This window comes from Macaca thibetana, chromosome 13 (assembly GCF_024542745.1).
Source record: "Macaca thibetana thibetana isolate TM-01 chromosome 13, ASM2454274v1, whole genome shotgun sequence".
In the NCBI taxonomy this organism is placed as follows: Eukaryota; Metazoa; Chordata; class Mammalia; order Primates; family Cercopithecidae; genus Macaca; species Macaca thibetana.
The window spans coordinates 98134200-98157625 of NC_065590.1; the positions used below are offsets into that span (position 1 = coordinate 98134200).

Here is a 23426-nt window from a genome sequence, read left to right on the forward strand (position 1 = left end):
TTCAGATGGATGTTGGTATTTTCTTTCATTAGGTCTCTTTCTCAGTCCTCAGGGCTACCCTGAGAGTCTTAAATACAGAAATACTGTACTTCCTGTTTGTTACAGGAAGTAACAAACAAATGTTAGCTGTGCATGCAGAAGAAATCAGAAGGGCACACTGTCTTGGCAAAACAGCAGAAACTCTCAGTGGCAGTCTCTTTGTGGTCTCTTCCTGAGCTTGCTTTCTTATGTGAGCACTTGTGCTGCATGCTCATCTGCTGTAGTGACAGTGAAGGACTTCTAGACTTGCTCTTCTGCAGATTGTTGTTTGATATCAGAATTCCCTGAGAGGATGAAAATGCACTCACTCGGTCTGTGCCTTAGTAGTTTCTGTTGTGGGTTGTAGAATCTGGGACTTTAATGACGCTTTTGTGTTTGTTCTAGAATGTTGTTTTTTGATGGTTATGAGGATTGGAATACACTGATATTTCTTAATCTAATTTTTGCCTCTGGCAATTGCAAGTGTTTCCTAGAAACTCATGAAAAATTAATTAGGGATAATTTATTCAGTCTCTACCATATTATCTCTGATAGGCACTGCCTTGGTAGACAGTGTTTAGTATTGAGATTTAAATATGACCTCTTAAATAAGACCCAAGTCTGGTCTTTTTTGCTTCATTGATATCACATTTATATCATCACAGTTTTTTAAGGTTTCTCAGGTGATACTATTTAAACTTTTCATAAATCATGCCATGGAGTAGTATATATTTTTCAAACTTTTGATTATGGAGCTTTTCAAACATAAAGGTACAAAGAACAATATAGTGAGCCCTCATATGCCCATCACTGAGCTTCAACAGTTATTAAAATTCTACCATTCTTGTTTTATCTTTTTCAACTTATTTTTGTAGAGTATTTTAAAGCATATCCCAGTCTACGCATTTCATCCACAAATAACTTTGATATTCAGTATATATTTGGGTAGCATATTTCCATAATGCATTGGGAAAGGCTTATAGTTCATATTGGCCAACTCCAGGGGACACCATTCACTCTGTGGTCTATGGAGACAGAGTAGAAGATAAAAATATAAATAGTATCTCCTACAGTTGTGTAACATGGAGGTACTGCCAAAGATGAGGAGGCATCTCTTTACTTAAAAATCTTTTACTAAAGAAGTGTTCTATTGCTGTGAAGCCTTCTTGGATGCCTTGTAACACAATGTCACAAGTAACCCGACATTGTTAATGTCAGGTAGTCTGAAGTACTTCAAATTATATGTGATAACCAGGATTTCTTCTTTATTCAATTTTTTAAGACAGGGTCTCACTTTGTTGCCCATGCTGGAGTGCAGTGACGTGATCACAGCTCACTGCAGCCTCAATCTCCTGGGCTCAGGTGATCGATCCTCCCACCTCAGCCTCCTGGGCAGCTGGGATTATAGGCGTGTGCCACCACACCTGGCTAATTTTTTGTAGAGGTGGAGTTTTGCCATGTTATCTAAACTGGTCTTGAACTCCCAGACTCAAGCAGTCTGCCCACCTTGACTTCCCAAAGTGTTGGGATTATAGGCGTGAGCCACTGTGCCCAGCCAGGATTTTTATTTTTATTTTTCAAACGAGTTCTCTATTTTTTTCTTAAAGGAGAAAGCTTTCTGTATTCTTTCTTTGGAAAGAGGGATTGTTTATGCCTCTGTACCATGTGTAAGATCACTCTTTGTTAATTGGAATTAACTAATAGGGATATATTATTTTGATTTGCATTTCAGTATTTTCTTTTGTAGGCTCAAAAACAATTGTATCTGCTATTGATTTTGACAACTTGTCTTTTGGAAAACATGTTAGTACTCTGTAAGTATACAGGCATGCCTCAGAGATATTGCAGATTTGATTCCAGACCACAACAATATAGTGAATATCATAATAAAGCAAGTCACATAAACTTTTTTGGTTTCCCAGTGCATTTAAAAGTTATATTTACCCTATATTCTAGTCTATTAAGTATGCAATATAATTATGTCTAAAAAAATGTACATACCTTAATTGAAAAATTTTTTATTAGTAAATAATACTAAGGATCATCTGGACCTTCAGTGGGTTGTAATCTTTTTGTTGGTAGAAGATCTTGTTTGATGTTGATGGCTGCTCGCTTATCAGTGTTGTCTGCTGAAGGTTTGGGTTGCTGTGGCAAATTCTAAAAAGGCAACAATGAACTTTACCATAGTGATCGACTCTTCTTTTCACAAAAGATTTCTCTGTAGCATGTGATGCTGTTTGATAGCCTTTTACCCACAGTAGAACTTTCAAAATCGGAGTCAAACCCTGCTGCTGCTTTGTCAGCTAAGTTTCTGTAATATTCTAAATTCTGAATTAAAAGTAGAGTCCAAGATGGCTGATTAGAGACTTTCAGTGTGCCTCAGCCACTTGGAAATAGCATGGTAGTACATAAAGATCAACTCTCTGAACTTTAATTCAAGAAGGAAAACAGAAATTCACCAGAATTGTGAAGGACACCTCAGATCCTGAAGGGAATGCTGGCAAACAGCCCCTGTGATAGCATCCAGTTGATAAAAGTGAGTGAAGCCCCAGTAAGTGAGAGAGGCAGGGAGCCCTTCTCTGTTGCTCACTTTTCCACTGAGGATCTGAGCAACCCACTCTGAGGGAGAGCACTTTGTTTCTCCCAAGCCAACTTGGGAAGAGGGTTTGAGACACTGTGAGAAACAGACATCATGAAAAGCTGCAGACATTCTCCCAGACCTGAGATGGAAAACAGGACACAATTTTTAATCCAGGCACGTATGAAGCCAGCCATTCCTTGGTGACTCAGCAGCATGGCCGTGCAGGCATTTCAGTCTTGGGCCAGAGATTAGAGCACCTGCCCTGGAGTGGGGTAGGGGCCTCCACAGCTAGAACTGTGGAAAGCGCCTCAGCTGTAGGGCTAGAATTGTGCTTTCCTCCATTGCAAGACTGGGTCAGGAGGAGAGCTGCTAAGTTGCAGTTTCTCCTGGGCAGCAAGACTTGCAGCCAAGGCCAGCTTGGTGACCTGAAACTGATCCATGTGTGCCATTATTGGGTGCCCCACTCTGTTCTACTGATACTGTGGTATGACAGGCCCTCTCTACTCCACCTGCAGGCAGAAATCCAGACATTTGAGAGCACCTGTTTGCCTGGACCAGCAGACTGAGCCACCCCATCCCTCCTGGACATAGATCGTGGTGCAGTGAGGCTCTCTCTGCTCCACACCCAGGCAAATCTACAGGCATTTAGACCTTCTGTTTCTCTGGTTCAGCAGCCTGAGCCGCCCCACTCTTCCTGGACGTAGCTTGTGGTTCAAGGGGACCCTCTGTGTTCCATGCCCAGGCAGGTTTCCAAGCATATGGAATGGCAACTCTTCTAGATTAGAAGTTTAAGCCATCTCCCATTCCTGTGTAGAGAACATGGAGCCCAGATGGTTTCCCAGCTGCATGTCTAGGCACAATCCTGCGTTCTTGGTGGCTGCCCTCTGGATTCTCCCTTGGCACTAGTGTCTGTGCTTGCCACTGGGGGATCTGTAGGCCAGCCTGCTCTGTTTGGCCCTGCTGTTTGTGGCCCCTGTCCCCCTGGGGCTGAGTAGGGAGCTCAGACCACTGTATACTCCACAAACCAGCTTATTGCCTGAGGCAGTAGAGAGCTTCTGCCAATAAACAAGGATCAAGTATATACTCTGTGTTGGCTGCAGCCAGCTTTCACTTATAAGCACCATCTGTGGGCTTGTAGGTTGAACTTCACAGCCCAATCTCATTAAGGAGGGAGAAAAAGGAAAAAGGAAAGAAAAAATAACATGACAGGGAAAGAAAGAAAAAGAAAAAAACTTACCTGCATGAAAATAATTACAGAAATTAGAAGTGCCAGCATCTCTAGATGAGAAAGAACCAGTGCAAGAATTTTGGCGTTATGTAGTGACACCACCAAATGATTGCACTAGATCTCCAACAATGGACCCTAACCAAAATGGAAACTCAGAAATGACAGATAAAGAATCAAATCATGGATTGCAAGGAAGCTCAGTGAGATCCAAGACAAAGTTGAAAGTCAACACAAAGAAACTTCTAAGGCAATCCAGGAAATGAAGGAAGAGATAAACATCTGTAAAAGAAATCAGTCAGAGCTTTTGGAATTGAAAAACTCACTCAAGGAATTTCAAAATACAGTTGAAAGCTCTATCAATAGACTGGACCAAGCAGAGAAAAGAATTTCAGAGCTTGAAGACCAGTCTTTGGAACTAACCCAATCAGACAAAAATAGAAAAGAATTTTAATAAATGAACAAAATCTTCAAGAAATATGGGATTATGTGAAGCAACCAAATGTACAAATTATTAGCATTCCTGAGAGAGAAGGAGAAAAAGTAAACAACCTGGAAAATGTATTTGAGGAAATAATTCAAGAAAACTTCCCTAATCTTGCTAGAAGTAGCCATCCATATATAAGAAATCCAGAAAACATCTGCAAGATAGTATATAAAATGAGTAACACCAAGGCGTATAGTCACCAGACTGTCCAAGGTCAGTGCTAAGGAAAAAAATCTTAAAAGTAGCTTGAGAAAAAGGGCAAGCCATATACAAAGGGAACCCCATCAGGGCTAACCTTACAAGCCAGGACAGATTGGAGAGCTATTTTCAGCATTCTTAAAGACATTCCAACTAAGAATTTCTCAACCCACCAAACTAAACTTCTTAAGTGAAGGAGAACTAGACTCTCTTCTAGACAAGCAAGCACTAAGGGAATTTGTTACTATCAGACCAGCCTTAGCTCCTTAAGGGAGTTCTAACACAGAAACAAAAGAACAATACCTGCTACCACAATAACAACATAAATATGTAGCCCACAGACCCTGTAAAGCAGCCACACAATAGAAACTACAAAGCAACCAGCTAACAATGTCATGATAGAATGAAAACCTCACATATCAATATTAACTTTGAATATAAATGACCTACATGCTCCACTTAAAAGGCACAGAGTGGCAGGTGGAATAAAAACAAAAGACTCATTCTTGTGCAGTCTTCAAGAGACCCATCTCACACATAATGACACCCATAGGCTCAAAGTAAAGGGTTGGAGAAAGATCTACCATGCAAATGGGGGGTGGAAAAAAAACGCAGATGTTGCTTGCTATTCTTATATATGATAAAACAGACTTTAAACCAGCAGCAGTTAAAAAAAAAAGGGGGGGTATTACATAATGAATCCTACATGCATAAAATCATAAAATTACGTACAATTCTACCTGAATAAAATTACATAAAATTCTACCTCTCAAGGGTTCAACTCAAGAAGAAGACTTAACTATCCTAAGTATGTACATGCGCAGCATTGGAGCACTTAGATTGATAAGACAGGTACTTCTAGACCTATGAAAAGACTTAGCCACACAATAATAGTGGGGAACTTTAACTCCCACTGACAGCATTAGACAGATCAATGAGGCAGAAAACTAATAAATTAACTCTGGACTTATAGTCATCACTTGACTAGGCGGACCTAATAAACATTACAGAATGCTCCACCCATCAGCCACAGGATATATGTTCTTATCTGCACATGGAATGTACTTCAAGATCGACCACATGCTCAGGCATAAAGCAAGTCTCAATACCTTCAGAAAAACTGAAACCATACCGTCTATGCTCTTGGACCACAGTTGAGTAAAAATGGAAATCAATACCAAGAAGATCTCTCAAAACCACACAATTACATGGAAATTAAACAATTTGCTCCTGAATTGCTTTTGAATAAACAATGAAATCAAGGCAGAAGCTTAAAAATTCTTTGAAATAAATGAAAACAGAGACACAATATACCAAAAGCTCTGGGATGCAGCAAAAGCGTGTTAAGAGGAAAGTACACAGTGATAAACATCACTTCAAAAAGTTAGATCTCAAAATAATGATCTAACATCACACCTAGAGGAACTAGAAAAACGAGAACAAACTAACCCCAAAGCTAGCAGAAGAAAAGAAGTCACTAAAATCAGAGCTGAACTGAATGAAATTGAGACCCAAAAATCCAACCAAAGACCCAACAAAACCAAAAGTTTGTTCTTTAAAAGGATAAACAGGGCCAATAGATTGCAAGCTAGATTAACAAAGAGAGGAAATCCAAATAAGCACAATCAGAAATGACAAAGGTGACATTACAGCTGATCCCACAGAAATACAAAAAGATCCTCAGAGACTATTATAAACATCTCTGTGCACACAAACTAGAAAATCTAGGGGAAATGGATAAATTCCTGGAAATACACAGTCTTGTAAGATTGAATCAGAAAGAAATTGAAACACTGAACAGACTAATATTGAGTTCTAAAATTGAACCTGTAATGAAAAACCTACCAACCACAAAAAAAGCCCTTGACCAGATAGATTCACAGCTGATTTCTATTAGATGTATAAAGAAGAGCTGGTGGCCGGGCATGGTGGCTCACACTTGTTATCCCTGTACTTTGGGAGGCCAAGGCGGGTGTATTACCTGAGCTCAGGAGTTTGAGAACAGCCTGGCCAACATGGGAAAACCCCATCTCTATTAAAAATACAAAAATTAGCCAGGCGTGGTGGCACACGTCTGTAATCCCAGCTACTTGGGAGGCTGAGGAGGCTTGAGCTCGGGAGACAGAGGTTGCAGTGAGCCAAGATCATGCCACTGCACTCCAGCCTGGGCAACAGAGTGAGACTCAGTCTCAAAAAAAAACTGGAATCGTTTTATTGAGAACAGGAATGAGAGAAGGATATCCCCTCTCACCACTCCTGTTCAACATAGTTCTGGAAGTGCTAGCCACAGCAATTAGACAAGAGAAAGAAATAGAAGGCATCCAAATAGGAAAAGAAGAAATCAAACTCTTGGTCTTTGCTGATGATATGATTCTATACTTAGAAAACCCTAAGGACTCCTCCTTAGGAAGAGTTAGAACTGATAAATAAGGCTGTTAGAATTGATAAATGATTGTAGCAAGATTTCAGGCTACAAGATCGATGTACAGAAATCAGCAGCTTTTCTATATACCAATAATGTTCAAGCTGAGAGCCAAATCAAGAATGTAATCTCATTTACAATAGCCACACAGACAAAAAAAAAAATACCTAGGAATACATCTAACTAGGGAGGTGAAAGATCTTTACAAGGAAAGCTTCAAAACACCACTAAAATAAATCATAGATGACACAACAAATGGAAAAACCTCTCAGCTTATGGATTGGAAGAGTCAATGCCACTAAAATGGCCATACTGCCCAAAGCAATTCCTATCAAACTACCAACGTCATTTTTCACAGAATTGGAAAAAACTATGCTAAAATTCATATGGAACCAAAAAAGAGCCCAAATAGCCAAAGCAATCTTAAGCAAAATGAACAAAGTTGGAGGCATCACACTACATAACTTAAAACTATACTATAAGGATACAGTAACCAAAACAGCATGATAGTGGTACAAAACAGATATAAACCAATGGAACAGAATAGAGGACTGCAAAATAAAGCCACACACCTACAGCCATCTAATCGTCAACAAAATTGACAAAAATAAAGAGTGGGGAAAGGACTCCCTAGTCAATAAATGGTGCTGGTATAATTGGCTAGTCATATGCAGAAGAAAGAAACTAGACCCCTACCTTTCACCATGTACAAAAATTAACTCAAGATGGATTAAAGATTTAAATGTAAGACCTCAAACTATAGGAATCCTGGAAAAAAAAAAGTGAAGAACATCATTTTATCTGGGCATTGACCTTGGGAAAGGATTTATGATTAAAGTCCTCAAAAGCAATTGCAAGAAAAACAAAAATTGACAAGTGGAACCTAATTAGAACCAAAAAGCTTCTGCACAGCAAAAGAAACTATCAACAGAGTAAACAGACCACCTACAGAATGGGAGAAAATATTTGCTAACTATAGATTTGACAAAGGTTTAATATCCAGAATCTATAAGGAATTTAAACAGTTGAACAGGCAAAAAGCAAATAATCCCATTAAAAATGGGCAAAAGGCATGAAAAGACACTTTTCAAAAGAAGACATACAAGTGTTCAACAAACATGAAAAAATTACTCCGCATTATTAATCATCAGAGAAATGCAAATCAAAACCATGACAAGATACCATCTCATACCAGTCAGAATAGTTATTATTAAAAAGTCAAAACACAATGGATATTGGCAAGGCTGTGGAGAAAAGGGAATGCTTCATACAACGTTGGGAAAGTAAGTTAGTTCGGCCACTGTGGAAAGCGGTTTGCAGATTTCTTAAAGAACTTAAAACAACTACAGTTTGACCCAGCAATTCCATTACTGGGTATATACCCCAAGGAAAACGAATTATTCTGCCAAAAAGACACATGCTTTTCCCTGTTAATCACAGCACTATTCACAATAGCAAAGACATGGAATCAACCTAGATGCTCATCAATGCTGGACTGGACAAAGAAAATGTCATACATATATACCATGGAATACCACACAGCTATAAAAAAGAATGAAATCATGCCCTTTGTGGCAACATGGAGTTGGAGGCCATTATCCTATGCAAATTAACATAGGAACACAAAACCAAATATTGCATGGTCTCACTTATAAGTGGGAGCTAAACATTGGGTACTCATGGACATAGAGATGGCAACAATAGTCACTAGGGACTACTAGAGATGGGAGATAAGGAGGGGAGCAATAGTTAAAAAACTGACTGTTGGGTACTATGCTTAGTACCTGGGTGATGGGATCATTCATACCCTAAAACCTCATCATTATGGAATATACCCAGGTACTGCACATGTATCCCCTGAATCTAAAATAGAAGTTGGAAAGAAAATGTTTTTGTTGTTATTCCAACAATGTTCACAGTATCTTTACCAGGAGTAGACTCCATCTGAAGAAATCACTTTCTTTGCTCATGAAGTTTTGTCATGAGATTGCAGTAATCAGTCACATCTTTAGGCTTAACTTCTAGTTTTCCTGCTATTTTCCACCACATCTGCGGTTACTTACTCCACTGAAGTCTCGAACCCCTCAATGACATCCATGAGAGTTGGAATCAACCTCTTCCAAACTGTTGCTAATGTTTATGTTTTGACCTCCTCCCATGAATCACAAATGTATTTAGTGGCATCTAGAATGGTGAATCCTTTCCAGAAAGTTTTCAATTTAGTTTGCCTAGATCCATCAGAGGAATCACTATCTATGGCAGCTATAGCCCTACGAAGTGCATTTCTTAAATAACGAGACTTGAAAGTCAGAATTACTCCCTGAGCTGCAGGCTGCATAATGGGTATTGTGTTAGCAGGTATGGAGATGGCTTCTTTCCTTAAACATCATGAGCCAGTATCTGCTACTTTCAAAATTTTCTTTTACAGCTTCACCTCTCTCCACCTTACTAGAATTGAAGAGAGTTAGGGTCTTGATCTGGACTGGGCTTTGACTTAAGGAATGTTTGGCTGGTTTAAGCTTCTGTCCAGACAATTAAACTTTCTCTATGTTAGCAGCAATGCTGTTGTGCTTTCTTATCATTTGTGTGTGTTCAGTGGAGTAGCACTCTCAGTTTCCTCCCATAACTTTTTCTTTGTATTTACAACTGGTGTAAGAAGCTTAGCTTTCAGCCTGTCTTGGCTTTTGACATACCATCATCACTAAGCTTAATCATTTTTGGCTTTTGATTTAACGGTGAGAGACATACAACTTTTCCTTTCACTTGAACACTTAGAGGCCATTGTAGGTTAATTAATTGGCCTAATTTAAATAATTGTTGTCTCTCCGGAATGGGGAAGCCTCAGGAGAGGGAGAAAGACAGAGGAAGACAGAGACTGCTGGTCAGTGGAGCAGTCAGAACACACCTAACATTTATCAATTAAGTTCTTATGTGGGCACAGTATGTGGCGCCCCAAACGATTACAGTAGTAACATCAAAGATTGCTGATCACAGATCACTGTAGCAGGTAAAATAATATTGAAAAAGTTTGAACTATTGTTGAGAATTACCAAACTGCGACAAAGAGACATGAAGTCCCAGCACGTGCTATTGGAAAAATGGTGCCAAGAGGCTGACACGATGCAGGGTTGCCACAAACCTTCAAGTTGGAAAAAATCTCAGTATCTGCAAAGCACAGTAAGGCAAAGTACAGTAAAACAAGTCATGCCTGTAACTTACCATTTACCTCCTTCTCTTTGGTCTTAGTTTTTTTTTAAAAAAAAAAAAAAAGAGAGAAAGATCATCTGCAAGTTCCTTTTAAGTGAGAATTAATTTAGACTTCAATTATTTATTTAAATGTCTTTCATAATAACACCATATGGTAATGGGATAGAGCTTAAACTCTGAAGTCAGGCAAACCTGTATTCCAGTGTGGCTGCCTTGGTCTGGTGGCTGTATGACTTTGGACATGTTATTAGCCACTCTGAGCTTCACTTTCCTCATCTGTGAAATAGAACCAATGATTACTGTGAGAAGTAAATCTGTAAAACTACGGAAAGAACATGGTGTGATAGCTAGTTATTATGAACATGGAAAGTTACTCAGAGTCATTCATCTGTTATTACCATCATCCAGAGTGATGCAGGTTGGAAATTTTTGTGTTTATCTCTTTTTTAGCATATATCGTACAGTATTGAAGTAATCTATTCTTGTCTTTCTGTCTAGACTGGGAGCTCTATGAGGACATAAACTGTGTCTCATTGATTCTTGTATTTCTAGTGTTCAGTACAGTGCCTTTCAGATGGTGGACATTCGGTAAAGATTAGTGGAACAATTGAGGTGTTTTCAACCTTTTTTTAAAACTGTTTTTTTTTTTTTTTTTTTTTTTTTTTTTTTTTTTTTTGCTAAAAATAAACCTTATACTTGCCTTTAGTGTGACTTGAAATTCAGAAGACTTAAAATGTGTATCTGAAAACAAACTAATGTTTTGTGACAAAGCATTGTTTTATTTTCCAAGTGCTTATTAGGTAGCTTAAAAGATTATGATATACAGCTTATGGGGTTCCATTCTACCTGACTGCATTCCCTGGAGAATCAGCCAGTGGATAAATTGCCCTGAAACAACTTGAGTTTTGATGTGAGTTGGAATATACTGACTAGATATATGATCTTAGTTTCCTCAGTTCTGAAATTATGAGGGTTGGATTGTAATAGACTTTTAACATATCTGTCTTTAATTTTTAGTTTACTAATAATACTTAATAGTTGAGTGCTTACTACGTGCTAGATAACCCTGCCAATGCTTTTCATGTATTATCCCTTAATCCTGAAAAATCTCAAGTGGCTACTGTGTTTATTATGGTCACTTTACAAATGAGAACAAGCAGAGTAGCTCAGTACAGAAAATTATGAAGAATATCAACAGTGCATTCACTGAGTAGAAAAGCAACTGAATGCTTGTTGCGGAGGTCAGTGAGATAGAGGTAAATGCAGATTCATCTTCTACTGCTAAACTTGGATTGTTGCAACAACGAAGGCTTACACAGCAGGAGGCTGCCCAAATGTTAAACTGCACTCCAAAGAGGGCCAAACATATCACCTGAATGGCTATGTCCGGAGAGGAGGGGCCACCTTAAGGTGATATGAGACACCATATCACCGTTTGAGAAGACTCGTAGCTTCTAAAGTTGTGATATATCCCTCATGTTTCAAGAAATTTAACATAGCAAAGGAGCACTTTTTTCCCCCAAGAGTCCTTAAAAATGTGTTTTCCGTGTTTAAGATAAGTACCTCTATTGAGTTCTACTCTCAATTTAAGAAGCCCTTGAAGGTGTTCTAGCAGCCCTTGTCACCTTTTCCCACGAAGTCAGAAGTCAGCCAGTGAACTGCTAGTGTTGGCAACAAATAAGAAGTAGATCATTAATTTGAAAAGTGTGTGTTTTAATTGTTTTTTAAAAAAACTTTCTTCTATTTCCTTTTATACTCATTTAGGTTTTTCTGCTTCCTCTGATTATAATAGTTTTTTTAAAAAAGGCCACCATTTTTTCATTGCGTGTGTGTGTGTGTGCGTGTCAGTCAAACACGTAGACTGACCTCTTCTGTACAACAGGTCAAATAAGTTTCTCCTACGGGCCTGCCTTGGAGACTATTACTGATTTATAATATTTCTATGGAAAAATGTGTTCAAAATTTTGCGTAACTTTTCCACATTGGAGGTGCCTGTTATTCCATATGGATTAAGTTTAAAAGTTATTTTGATTATAGGTTAACACCCTCAGTAGTAGTTTAAAATTAAAGTAGATTTAGAGATTCAAGAGAAAACAAAATACTTTAAATTGTGCCTGATGATTTGAAAATTTTATTTTAAATTGTTCGTGCCACCAAAGGGGAAAGAAATTAGAAAGAGTGTGTGCGCATGCATGGACATGCATAAATTAGGGATGGTTTTGATGGATTTTAGTCACAGACATGCTGATCATATTTTGCCTGAATTTTGTGAAATGAGTATATTTATATAATATTCCAATATTCTTGAAATCCTCATTTAATGGTGGATTTCAAGAATACTGGAATATTAGAAAATACTGTGTCATGGGCTGGGTGCGGTGGTTCATGCCTGTAATCCCAGTACTTTGGTAGGCCGAGCTGGGCGGATCACGAGGTCAGGAGTTTGAGACCTGCCTGGCCAACATAGTGAATCCCTGTCTCTACTGAAAATACAAAAAATTAGCTGGGTGTGGTGGTGGGCGCCTGTAATCCCAGCTACTTGGGAGGCTGAGATAGGAGAATTGCTTGAACCCGGGAGGCCGAGGTTGCAGTGAGCCGAGATCACGCCATTGCACTCCAGCCCAGGCGACAGTGTGAGACTGTCTCAAAAAAGAAAAGAAAAGACTGTGTCATGTTAGCCAGAATGTTTGTAGATATGTTACAGCAAATTAAAATTAGTGAATTCAATTTATATAAGGAAGTTTATTTGACTTGAGCCATCATGTATTCAGAAGAAGTGGATTTGAGTATACCCTTTTCTTTTGTAAATTCTAATATTTAGTACTTTTTTGTTGTTTTGTCAGTCATACTGTTAAAAAGGTAGAGGCGGAGTACAAAGTTGGTATTGGAGAAACTAGCTTGGGAAAACAATTGATGTTCTGTCAGGATGATCCTGAAATTCATATTAATTACTTTTTAAAATAATTGTGCCTTGAGTTATAAAGAAAGCTATAATCCTGAGCCACGTAATCCCACATAGCTTCCATGCAGCCAGGAGACATGGAGTGCTGGGCACTGGGCATGGCTTTAGGCCTTGTTTTTTTCCCCCCAGCTCTTCTGGAGCCTGTGGTATGTGACTCCCTCTTTAGGGTGTCCACAGGATTTTAGGCTTCTGAGATTTCATTCCTTATTTTTTTCTGGGAATATTCTGTGTTGTGCGTAAGTATTTTTTAGCTTAATTCACTTCAGCTTGATGTTTGTGACTTGGCATCCCTCTTCTAATAGTGCTCTTACTTTTTATAGGTATGCCTTACACTTTCTTGTACAAAGTGGAATTTCCTACTGTATCATGATCATCATAGGAGTGGAGAACATGCACAAGTAAGTATTCACTTTATTCACATGCAAATAGATATTTCACTTGAATAGAATTGCATCAGAATAGAATTTTATTCATTACATTAAAAGTAATTCTGAATTGTGATAACTTTTTAAAGAAGAATTGTCATAAATACAAAAATAAAATCATTGGTATGCATCATTCTTCTTTTTACTTAAAGCACCGTTGACATTTTGGGATGGATGATTCATTGGCGTTCAGGACTAACCCGTGCTTTCTTTGTAGGATGTTGGGTAGCATTCCTGGCTTTCACCCCCTAGATGCCAGTAGCACCCCTTGAGCTGTGACAACCATAAATGTTTCCAGATATTTTCACATGTCTCTTGGAGGAGTGAAATTGCCTACTGTTAAGAACCACTGGCTTAGTCGGTAGGTGATAGCTGTGGAGAGATGCAGTGAAGTGAGTAGACTGGAGAGAGATTTAGAAGGACCGGTAGGAGATAAGGTGTCAAGGATGACTTCTGTGTTTCTGGCTTAAACAGTAGGGTAGATGGCAGCACTGTCTTCTGAGGTGGGGAGCCCTGAAAGTGGGGAGCATGTTGAGGGTGGCATAGAGCATTTCAAGCATTTCAGCCCCTAAACAGTGGTTGGTATATAGTAAACACTCAATGGATTTTTGCTGTGTAAGTGGATGCTGACTTTAAGATATCTGTAAGACATGTAATAGGAGATAGGTAACTAAGGAGACATATAGTAGGAGCTGAGTAGCTGGGCTAGAGGTGGAAATTTGGGAATAGAGATGGATAAAATGTACTTGACTGAAAACCCAGGGACAGAGTCTATCAGCAGATCCTGCTGGGTGTTCTGCAATATCTGAGCTATGATGTGTGACATATGTACCATATTTCTGAATTCTGAATCACATATGTCTGCAAAAACTTTGTATAAGGAATCAAACCTATGGCTTTTATTAGCTTTTTTCTAAGTCTCATTTTATTTTGCATTTTCCGTGTTTGGCACTGTCAGTCACTACCTCTGTTGTGATGTGCACTGTCTTCTCCATTTCCATTGACATCACCTGCACTGACTTTTCTTTTTCCTCTGTAAACCAGCCCTTACAAGTACCTGATGTTTTGATTTTAATTTTTATAAGAGGAGAAAGGGTATTTAGATAGTGTTTCAGATGAAGCAATTTTTATAGGCTTATGACCCTATTTTTAAAAAAACTTGTACCTCTGACGGGTTCAAAGTGATGCTACAATTAATATCTGATGCAGAAGATATTAATCAGGTTTAGATTACATTAGATTACAGAAAAGAAGGGACTTACATACATTTTGGCTAAAGCAAAAGTAATATGCTTTTCAGTTGGAAGGTTAGTCAATTCATGTTTAGCAATGGGAAATTGTTTCTTTTTCTTTTTTTTTTTTTTTTTTTTTTTATTATTATACTTTAAGTTCTAGGGTACATGTGCATAACGTGCAGGTTTGTTACATATGTATACTTGTGCCATGTTGGCGTGCTGCACCCATCAACTCGTCAGCACCCATCAACTCGTCATTTATATCAGGTATAACTCCCAATGCAATCCCTGCCCCCTCCCCTGTCCCCATGATAGGCCCCGGTGTATGATGTTCCCCTTCCCGAGTCCAAGTGATCTCATTGTTCAGTTCCCACCTATGAGTGAGAACATGTGGTGTTTGGTTTTCTGTTCTTGCGATAGTTTGCTGAGAATGATGGTTTCCAGCTGCATCCGTGTCCCTACAAAGGACACAAACTCATCCTTTTTTATGGCTGCATAGTATTCCATGGTGTATATGTGCCACATTTTCTTAATCCAGTCTGTCACTGTTTCTTAGTTGCAGTCTGTGAAGTAAACTTTGTGATACTTTAGACCTGCATTGTTCAGTATGACAGCTACTAGTGCACATGTGACTGTGTAAGTTTAAATTAATTAAAATTTAAAATTCAGTTCCTTAGTTACACCAGCCACATTTCAAGTGCTCACTAGCCACATATGGCTAGGGGCTACATTGGACAGTGCGGATAGAGAACATTTCTGTCATTGCAGAAAATGATATTGGATAGTGCTGCTTTAGAGACATACAGTTGTATAAAATTAGTAACGTTACTCTTTTACAGTAAGTATTCAGGGAGATAATGCTACTTGCTTATATGATGCTGATATTTAGGTTAGAATCTTGGTGTTGTAATTTGACACTATTAGTGTAGAAGATTAGGGCAGGTAAGTAAGATTTGCCATGTGAGTAAATTGCTAGGGTTGGCAGTAAATAGTAGGTGGATAATTAATTTGAAAAGTACGTATTTTGATTTCTTTTTTAGCTCCCTTCTATTCAGCTTATATCCATATATATTTTTCTATGAATTTACTTTTTTACTTTTTTTCTTATTATCTGAATACGGTTTTTTTTTTTTTTTTTTTTTGCTTAGGCCTTTATAGTAATTAGAAATGTTTAATGGGTCAGACCAAATACACTAAATGGGACTTAGAGCATTTTTATGTGTTGTCCAAAGTGATTGTTTATGTGCAATACAATCTGTTTATTTCTAGTTTTACATGGTATATATTTCTTATATTATATTTTAATATATTTCTTTGACTAGCTAGAGTTTCAGTCTTTAAAATGAAAGATTTGAACTTATCTGAGTACTGAACAGTTTTTAAATTCTTACCTCTCTCTGCTTTATGATTTTTTTTGCTTTATACTCTTTATGAGATATTCATAATGTAGTTATTGTACTTGCTTTGATTGACCCATGTATAAATACAAATATATATAATATATATTATATATGTATATATACACATGCACATACATACTTTATTTTTGTAATTCCCTTTAATGCCTCTATAGTATGTTTCATTATTCTGATTCATATCTAGATATTTCACCTTTAAAATGTAATCTAGGCCGGGCACCTTTAAAATGTAATCTACAGGCTCACACCTGTAATCCAGCTCTTAGGGAGGCCGAGGCAGGTGGATCACTTGAAGCCAGGAGTTTGAGACGAGCCTGGCCAACATGGGGAAACCCCATCTCTACTAAAAATACAAAAAATTAGCCAGATGTGGTGGCATGCCTGTAATCCCAACTACTCGGGAGGTTGAGGCAGGAGAATCACTTGAACCCGCAGGTGGAGGTTGCAGTGAGCCGAGATTGTGCCACTGCATTCCAGCCTGGGTGACAGAGTGAGACCTTGTCTCAAAAAATAAAGTAAAATAAAATGTAATCTATTCTAAAATTCAGTGCTTTTTCCTAGTCTGTATTTTCATATAAGCTTTGAAATTTTTGAGGAAAACATTGAACAGTTGAGGTAATAGAGACAAAGAAAAGAGCGTTGGGGATGGAGTATCCTATATGTCTTACTTTGAAGTGCGGTAATGATACACCTTAAGCTGCATGTCTGATAACAGAAGTTTATTTTTCCCAGTTCTGGAGTCTGGGCTGTCCAAGATCAAGGTGCTGATAGATTTGGCATCTGGCAAGGACCTGCTTCCTGGTTCGTAGTCAACGATCTTCTCTCTAACCTCACATGGTGGAAGGGGCAGGAGAGATCTAGATGTCTTCTAGAAGGCACTAATCCCACACATGAGGGTTCTATCCTCATGACCTAATCAACTCCAAAAGGACTCACCTCCAAATATCCTCATATTGGGGATTAGGTTTCAACATACGAATTTTGGGACACTCTATAGCACTATATATTATGATATTAATTCCCCTTATTTGACATAGCAGGAATTTAAGTTTCACCATATTCACCCAGCACTTCTGAGAGCAGATTTGACAGATTATCTTTATAAAGATCCAGATAGTGAACTTTCAGCTTGCAGGACATACAGCCTCTGTCGCTATTCCACTCTGCTGGCGTCGTGCAAAGGTATCCATAGACAACATGTAAGCGAGAAGTGTGGCTGTGCTTCAGGAAAACTTTATTTACAAAAACAGGTGGTGGACTGGATTTGGCTAACTTGTATTCTAAGCTAACTTGTATTCTAACAGGGATTTTTAAAAAGAGCAGGAGGCAGAGAGAAACCTTTGCTACTAGCTTCAAAACTAGAAGTTTAAGTTTGCTAAGTGGTAATTTTAAACTTGCTAGAGCACAAATAATGAAATATGTGAACTTTTAAAAATTAATGACTTACAGTCGGGGGTGGTGGCTCACGTCTGTAATCCCAGCACTTTGGGAGGCCGAGGCAGGTGGATCACAAAGTCAGGAGATCGAGACCATCCTAACTAACACGGTGAAACTCCGTCTCTACTAAAAAATACAAAAAATTAGCCAGATGTGGTGGCGGGCGCCTGTAGTCCCAGCTACTCGGGAGGCTGAGGCAGGAGAATGGCATGAACCCGGGAGGCAGAGCTTGCAGTAAGCCAAGATGGCGCCACTGCATTCCAGTCTGGGTGACAGAGCGAGACTCCGTCTCAAAAAAATAAAAATAAAAAAAATGACTTATCATGGATTATTGTTCTGAAGCAGGTGATTTTTTAAATGCTGATTGAACTGTTTGCCTTTCCCTTGGTATAGCTGTTGTGTAAAAGGGAAGTAAAATAATGTAAGGCCTGATATTTAACAGTTGAAGTGAGAACTATTATTCAAAACAATGTAAAAGAGATAGTTAAATCACAGGATGTAAGATCAATATACAAAAATCAGTGTTATTTCTGTATGTCAGAAATGAATAGTCCAAGTAAAATTGTAAAAATTCACTCACAGTAGCACGAAAAAGAACAATATGCTTAGGAATTAGCAAAAGAAGTGCAAGATCACTACACTGGAAGGAAGAAGCATTGCTGAGAGAAATGAAAGAAGACCTAAATAAATGGGAGAGACACCATGTTATGGATAGGGAGAGTCAGTTCTTGTTAAGATGGCAGTGCTTTCACTTCCACATTTGAGCAACAGGTTCAGTGCAATCCCTGTCAGAATTCCAGCGAGCTGTTTTGTAGAAATTGGCAAGCTGATCCTAAAATTTAAATGGAAATAAAAAGAATTTAAGATAGCCCCCCAAAAAGAAAAAAGTCAAAGGCCTAGACTATCTCATTACAAAACTTACCACAAAGCTACAGTAATCAAGACTGTAGAGATAGACATGTAAATCAGTTGAACAAAATATGGTCAAATGATTGTTGACAAATGTGTGAGGGCAAGGCACTAGGGAAGGGATTATCTTTTCTACAAATGATGCCATAAATTAGATATACACACTCAGGCCAGGCATGGTGGCTCTCGCCTGCAATCCCAGCACTTTGGCCGACTGAGGTGGGAGGACTGCTTGAGCCCAGGAGTTCAAGAGCAGCCTGGGCAACATAGTGAGACCCTATCTCTAGAAAATAAAAGTTATACGCATGGAAACAAGTAAATAATAAATCTTGAGCCCTGCCTCAGAGTGTACACACAAATTAACTCAAAATAGACCAGAGACCTACATGTGAGAAAAAACTATACAACCTCTAAGAAAAAATAGAAGTAAATATATTTGACATTGGATTAGGCAAAGGTATGACATTAAAAGCACAAAATAAAAACAAAAGTGTAGTTTGGACTTAATGAAAAGCCACAGACTAAAATAAAATACTTGCAAAATATGTATCTGATAAAGGATTTTATCCAGAATATTTAAAGAACTCTTACAACTCCATATTAAGAAAACAAGCTACCCAGTTAAGAAAGGGGCAAAAGATTTGAATAGGCATTTCATCAAAAAAGATACATAAATGCAAAGTGAGCATATGAAAGATACTCAGCATCATTAGTGATTAGCAAAATGCAAATGCAAACAGCAGTGAGGTACCAGTTCACACGCACAAAGAGCAGCAGCACGAAGTGTGGGTGATGCCGTGGGGAGGGTGGAAACTTCACACATCGCTGCTGGGAATATAAAATGGGGCAGCCGCTGAGGGAAAGAGTTTGCGGTTCCTTAAAATGTTAAACATACACTTCCCATAAAACCTAGTAATTCTACTCCAAAAGAAATGGAAACATACCCTCATGGCCACCTGTCTGTGAAAGCTTATGGCCGTGTTATTCATCATAGCCCAAATTGGATATAACCCAAGTGTTGATCAGCAGTGAGTGAACCATGGTACATCCACGCAGTGAAATACTACTGAGCAGTGACAAGGAATGTGCACGTGCCACAGCATGAGTAAACCCCGAGTCCACATGCTGAGTGAGGAAGCCAGCCACAAGAGACTAGCTTATAGGATGCCATTTGTATGAAATTTCTATGCAAGGCGAAGCCAGAATGACAGAAAGCATCAATGGCTGCCCAGGGGCAGGGGATGGGAGTGAGGATTCACTGCAGATGGGAATGAAGGAACTTTCCAGTGATGGAAGGATTCTAAACCTGCCCTGTAGTGTGAATTCACTGAAACACATTGACTTGTACACTTAAATTAGGTAAGTTTTATGTCATGTAAGTCTACCTCAAAGCTGTTTAAAAAAGATAAACGCTATAAAGGAAAATGTAACAAGGAAGGTCAATATTAAAAAGGCACAGCTTGAATGTTGGTTTAAGGATTTTGTATATTTTCTCATTGAAGCAAATGTATGGGTGTTTATATATATCTGTATTTTTCTGAGCTGAAAAGAATGAAACATCAGAAGGAGCACTGACCCTCGAAGGTGCCCTTGAAGGAAGGAGGTCTAGAGTTGAAGGGGAGGCATGGTAACTGTCTTCAGATGCTGGAAGGGAGTAGATGTGCTCATTCTTTGGCGTGCTCAGATGGAATACTAGTAGCCAGATGAAATGTGAAAAGGCACACATGGCCCAAGGAAGGATGGCCTCAGGTACAGTGAGAATGTTTAACAGTATGGTTTGTGGAATATTGCATTTGTCATTGGAGATCTGTAAATTGATGCTGAGGGGACATTTTGGTTTGGATGCTGTGGGAGATTGTGTCAGGTGCCTTCTACATTCCCTTCTGGTGGGCGTTCCTGACAAGCCATGGCAGGAGCTGCTGAGCAATGATATAAGCTGTTCACGAGTGCCTTCCCCTTAAATCCATAAAGAACTAAGAAAATGGAAGAGTCAGCTGGGTGCAGTGGCTTACACCTGTAATCCCAGCACTTTGGGAGGCCGAGGCAGGTAGATCACGAGGTCCGGAGTTTGGGAACAGCCTGCCCAACATGGCAAAACCCCGCCTCTACTAAAAATACAAAAATTAGCTGGGTGTGGTGGCAGGTGCCTGTAATCCCAGCTACTCAGGAGGCTGAGGCAGGAGAATCGCTTGAACTGGGGAGGCGGAGATGGCGGTGAGGCAATATTGCACCACTGCACTCCAGCCTGAGCAACAGAGCGAGACTCCTTCTCAAAAAAAAAAAAAAAAAAAAAAAGAAAGAAAAGAAGAAGAAAAAAAAAAGAAAATGGAAAAGTTCTATCGTTGCAGCATTGACTTTCTCCCTGTTCTCTGCCTTTTATGCCTTAGTACATCCGTTCCTTCTCTTTATATTCCCACTACCTTGTTTTCTATCCCCCATTAAGACATAGAAGGGAAGAGGGGGCTGATTGTGTGCCCTATTGGCAGTTTTACTGCTTGAGAGGTGGTGGCACCTCATTGTATAAGTGAGAAAGCAGAGACTGAGTTATTGGGTAACTGAGGAAGTGTGGCTAGAAAACAGTGGGTATGAACCGGTATCTGTTCTGTTCTGAGCATGCTGTTTTAAATAATCTATTTTCATTTGACCGAAATTTATTTGCACGATCTGTCACAGGTAATTTGCCCTTTATCTCTTTTTATGAAACGAAAAACTATTGCTGTTAAAGGAATTACAGATATCAGCAGACAGAGGAGAATCTTTCTTGAGATATGGGATGAGAAAGTTCAAGTGAGTTTCTTTCTAGTAATTTTGACATCATGTGATGTTTTAGAACCATTTCCAAAGTTTATTCTGTGTGTGTATGTGTTTGAAGATTGCTCCAGGGAAAGGATTGGCCGTGTGTCTTTTCTGGCCTCAGATGACCTCCCTGCTTCCCAGGGATTGTGTGCTCTGGACAGCAGCCGCGGAAGCCTGTTTCCTAGGACCGGTGTGGTGTGGAGGGTCTGAGAGCGTCTTTGGCCTGACTGTGTCTCTGACCCTCTAGCCTAGCATAAGCTTGCTTGCTTCAGCATAAGTCCTGAAGCTGTGCCCCAACCCTGATCTCCTTGTCCTAGAACCTCCCTTCATCCCTGTCACAAGACATCTTTCCCCCATGCTCCCGCTGCAGTTGATGCCATCGGACTCTGTCCTGCCGTTTTCTTTGGCCCCAGTGGTTCCAGGTCCTCTGATTCTAGGCCAGGAGGAGTGAGCAGCAGGATTTACTCGAGTGCCACCTTGTTGGGGCTTTGGGCCTCCATCAGGTTCAGCTGTGGAGTGTGTTCCCCAGGCACAGGACATGGATATGGGGGACAAGTGACTCTGCCAGAGTGCAAAGGGACAGAATTGAGATTAAATTCCTGAGATACACGAATACCAGTCTCCATTTAGTAGAAAGATTCCTTCACTGTTTTGTGGTAGACAAAATTCCAGTAAGGGCGATGAATCATGAAATCAGGCTGTTTTATTGGTTCATTCATTCGTTTGTCTTATCTATAAGACCAACTTCACACCCCCCTCCTGTGTCCTAGGAGAGGACTGTCCTCTCCTAGGACACTGTCCTCCGCTTCTCCTCCGCGGAGTTCAGTATGGCAGGAGGCATGTGAGCACATTTTAATATTGTGTGCTAAGAGCTCTGGTGGGAGAGAGTTTACAAAAATAGCTAACCTAGCTAGGAGCAAGCAACTCAGGGCAGAGCTTCCTGGGGGGAATGGTATGTGAATTAGATATGAGGACTCTTAAGTAGCTGAAGAGGTAGCAAGGTCAGACTTTACTGCAGGGTAGACAGCACAGGCAGAGGCGTGGAGGCATGAAATGTGGCAACATGAAACATGGTGGCATGAAACACGGTGGCATGAAACATGGCATGAAACATGGCAGCGTGAAACGTGGCGGCATGAAATGTGGCGGCATGAAACATGGCGGCATGAAATGTGGCGGCATGAAACACGGTGGCATGAAACACGGCGGCATAAAACAGCATGGAAGCACTGGCAGCTTAATAAGTAACCCGACTATAGGGGGTGGTGAGGTGTGAGTGTGTGTGTGTGTATATGGCAGAGAGAGCATATGCCCAAGCATATGAGCTTGGTGGGGGAGGGGTGACACCGTTACATCTCAAGGCATGCTTTCCCAGCCATTTCTCTTTGGCCAAAGTATATGGTTTGTGTAATAGTCCCCTTGTCCTCTCAAATGAGAAACAAATGCATCAAATGTGTTTCATGTACACAGAGAGGGCTAAATTTCTCTTTTATCTAGCATTTATTTAGTATATACAATTTAAAAATAGACACACGTGTGCCTTGCCTATAAAAAACTGTATGATCTGGCTATGGAAACAATCCCTACATGCGTCTTGATGTGTGCCACAACCAGCACCATTTAAACCAGGCCCTGGGGTAGGTACAATCTGTGTACTTGGACTTCCCTCTCATAGAAATTCAGTACCATGGTGGCAGTCACATGCACATAGCACCGTTTGATGTGATCTTGCTTGTGTACATCTTGGTCTGTGTCTCCCTGGCGAGTGTGAGTGACGGAGGGGCAGGAGCACGCCCTGCCTGTCTCACACACCGCTTCATCCCCAGGGCCTCGCAGAGTGCCTGGCACATGGTACGGTCTCAGTCAATACTTATTAAAAGAGTGCGTTTAGGGTACAGCCTGGTTTTATCCACCCTCTACTGACTCCTTTGCCTTGTTCTCTATGACTGCGCTTCCTTCCTTCCTGGGAAATGTCTCTTTTCTAGCAGGTATGGTTCCCTGTGTTCCTTCTGTTTGTAGTGTTCTTCATCCTCCCTCTCCTCCTGACTCTCAGATTTCACCGTATTACATCCCTAGTGAGTCTTGCTGAGATGTCTCAATCTAGGA

General features: G+C 39.7%; 1 protein-coding gene across 7 annotated transcripts in view; it reads left to right on the top strand.

The window, feature by feature from the left end:
* MBOAT2 (membrane bound O-acyltransferase domain containing 2) overlaps positions 1-23426 on the top strand; it is a 143223-nt gene that overhangs the window by 40538 nt on the left and 79259 nt on the right. For all 7 annotated transcript variants that reach the window (XM_050753917.1, XM_050753915.1, XM_050753920.1 and 4 more), the window contains one exon: positions 13421-13498. In XM_050753917.1, the coding sequence (XP_050609874.1) occupies positions 13467-13498 (32 nt within the window). In that variant the 5' untranslated portion in view covers positions 13421-13466. Of the gene's footprint in view, positions 1-13420; positions 13499-23426 lie in introns of those variants that run through there.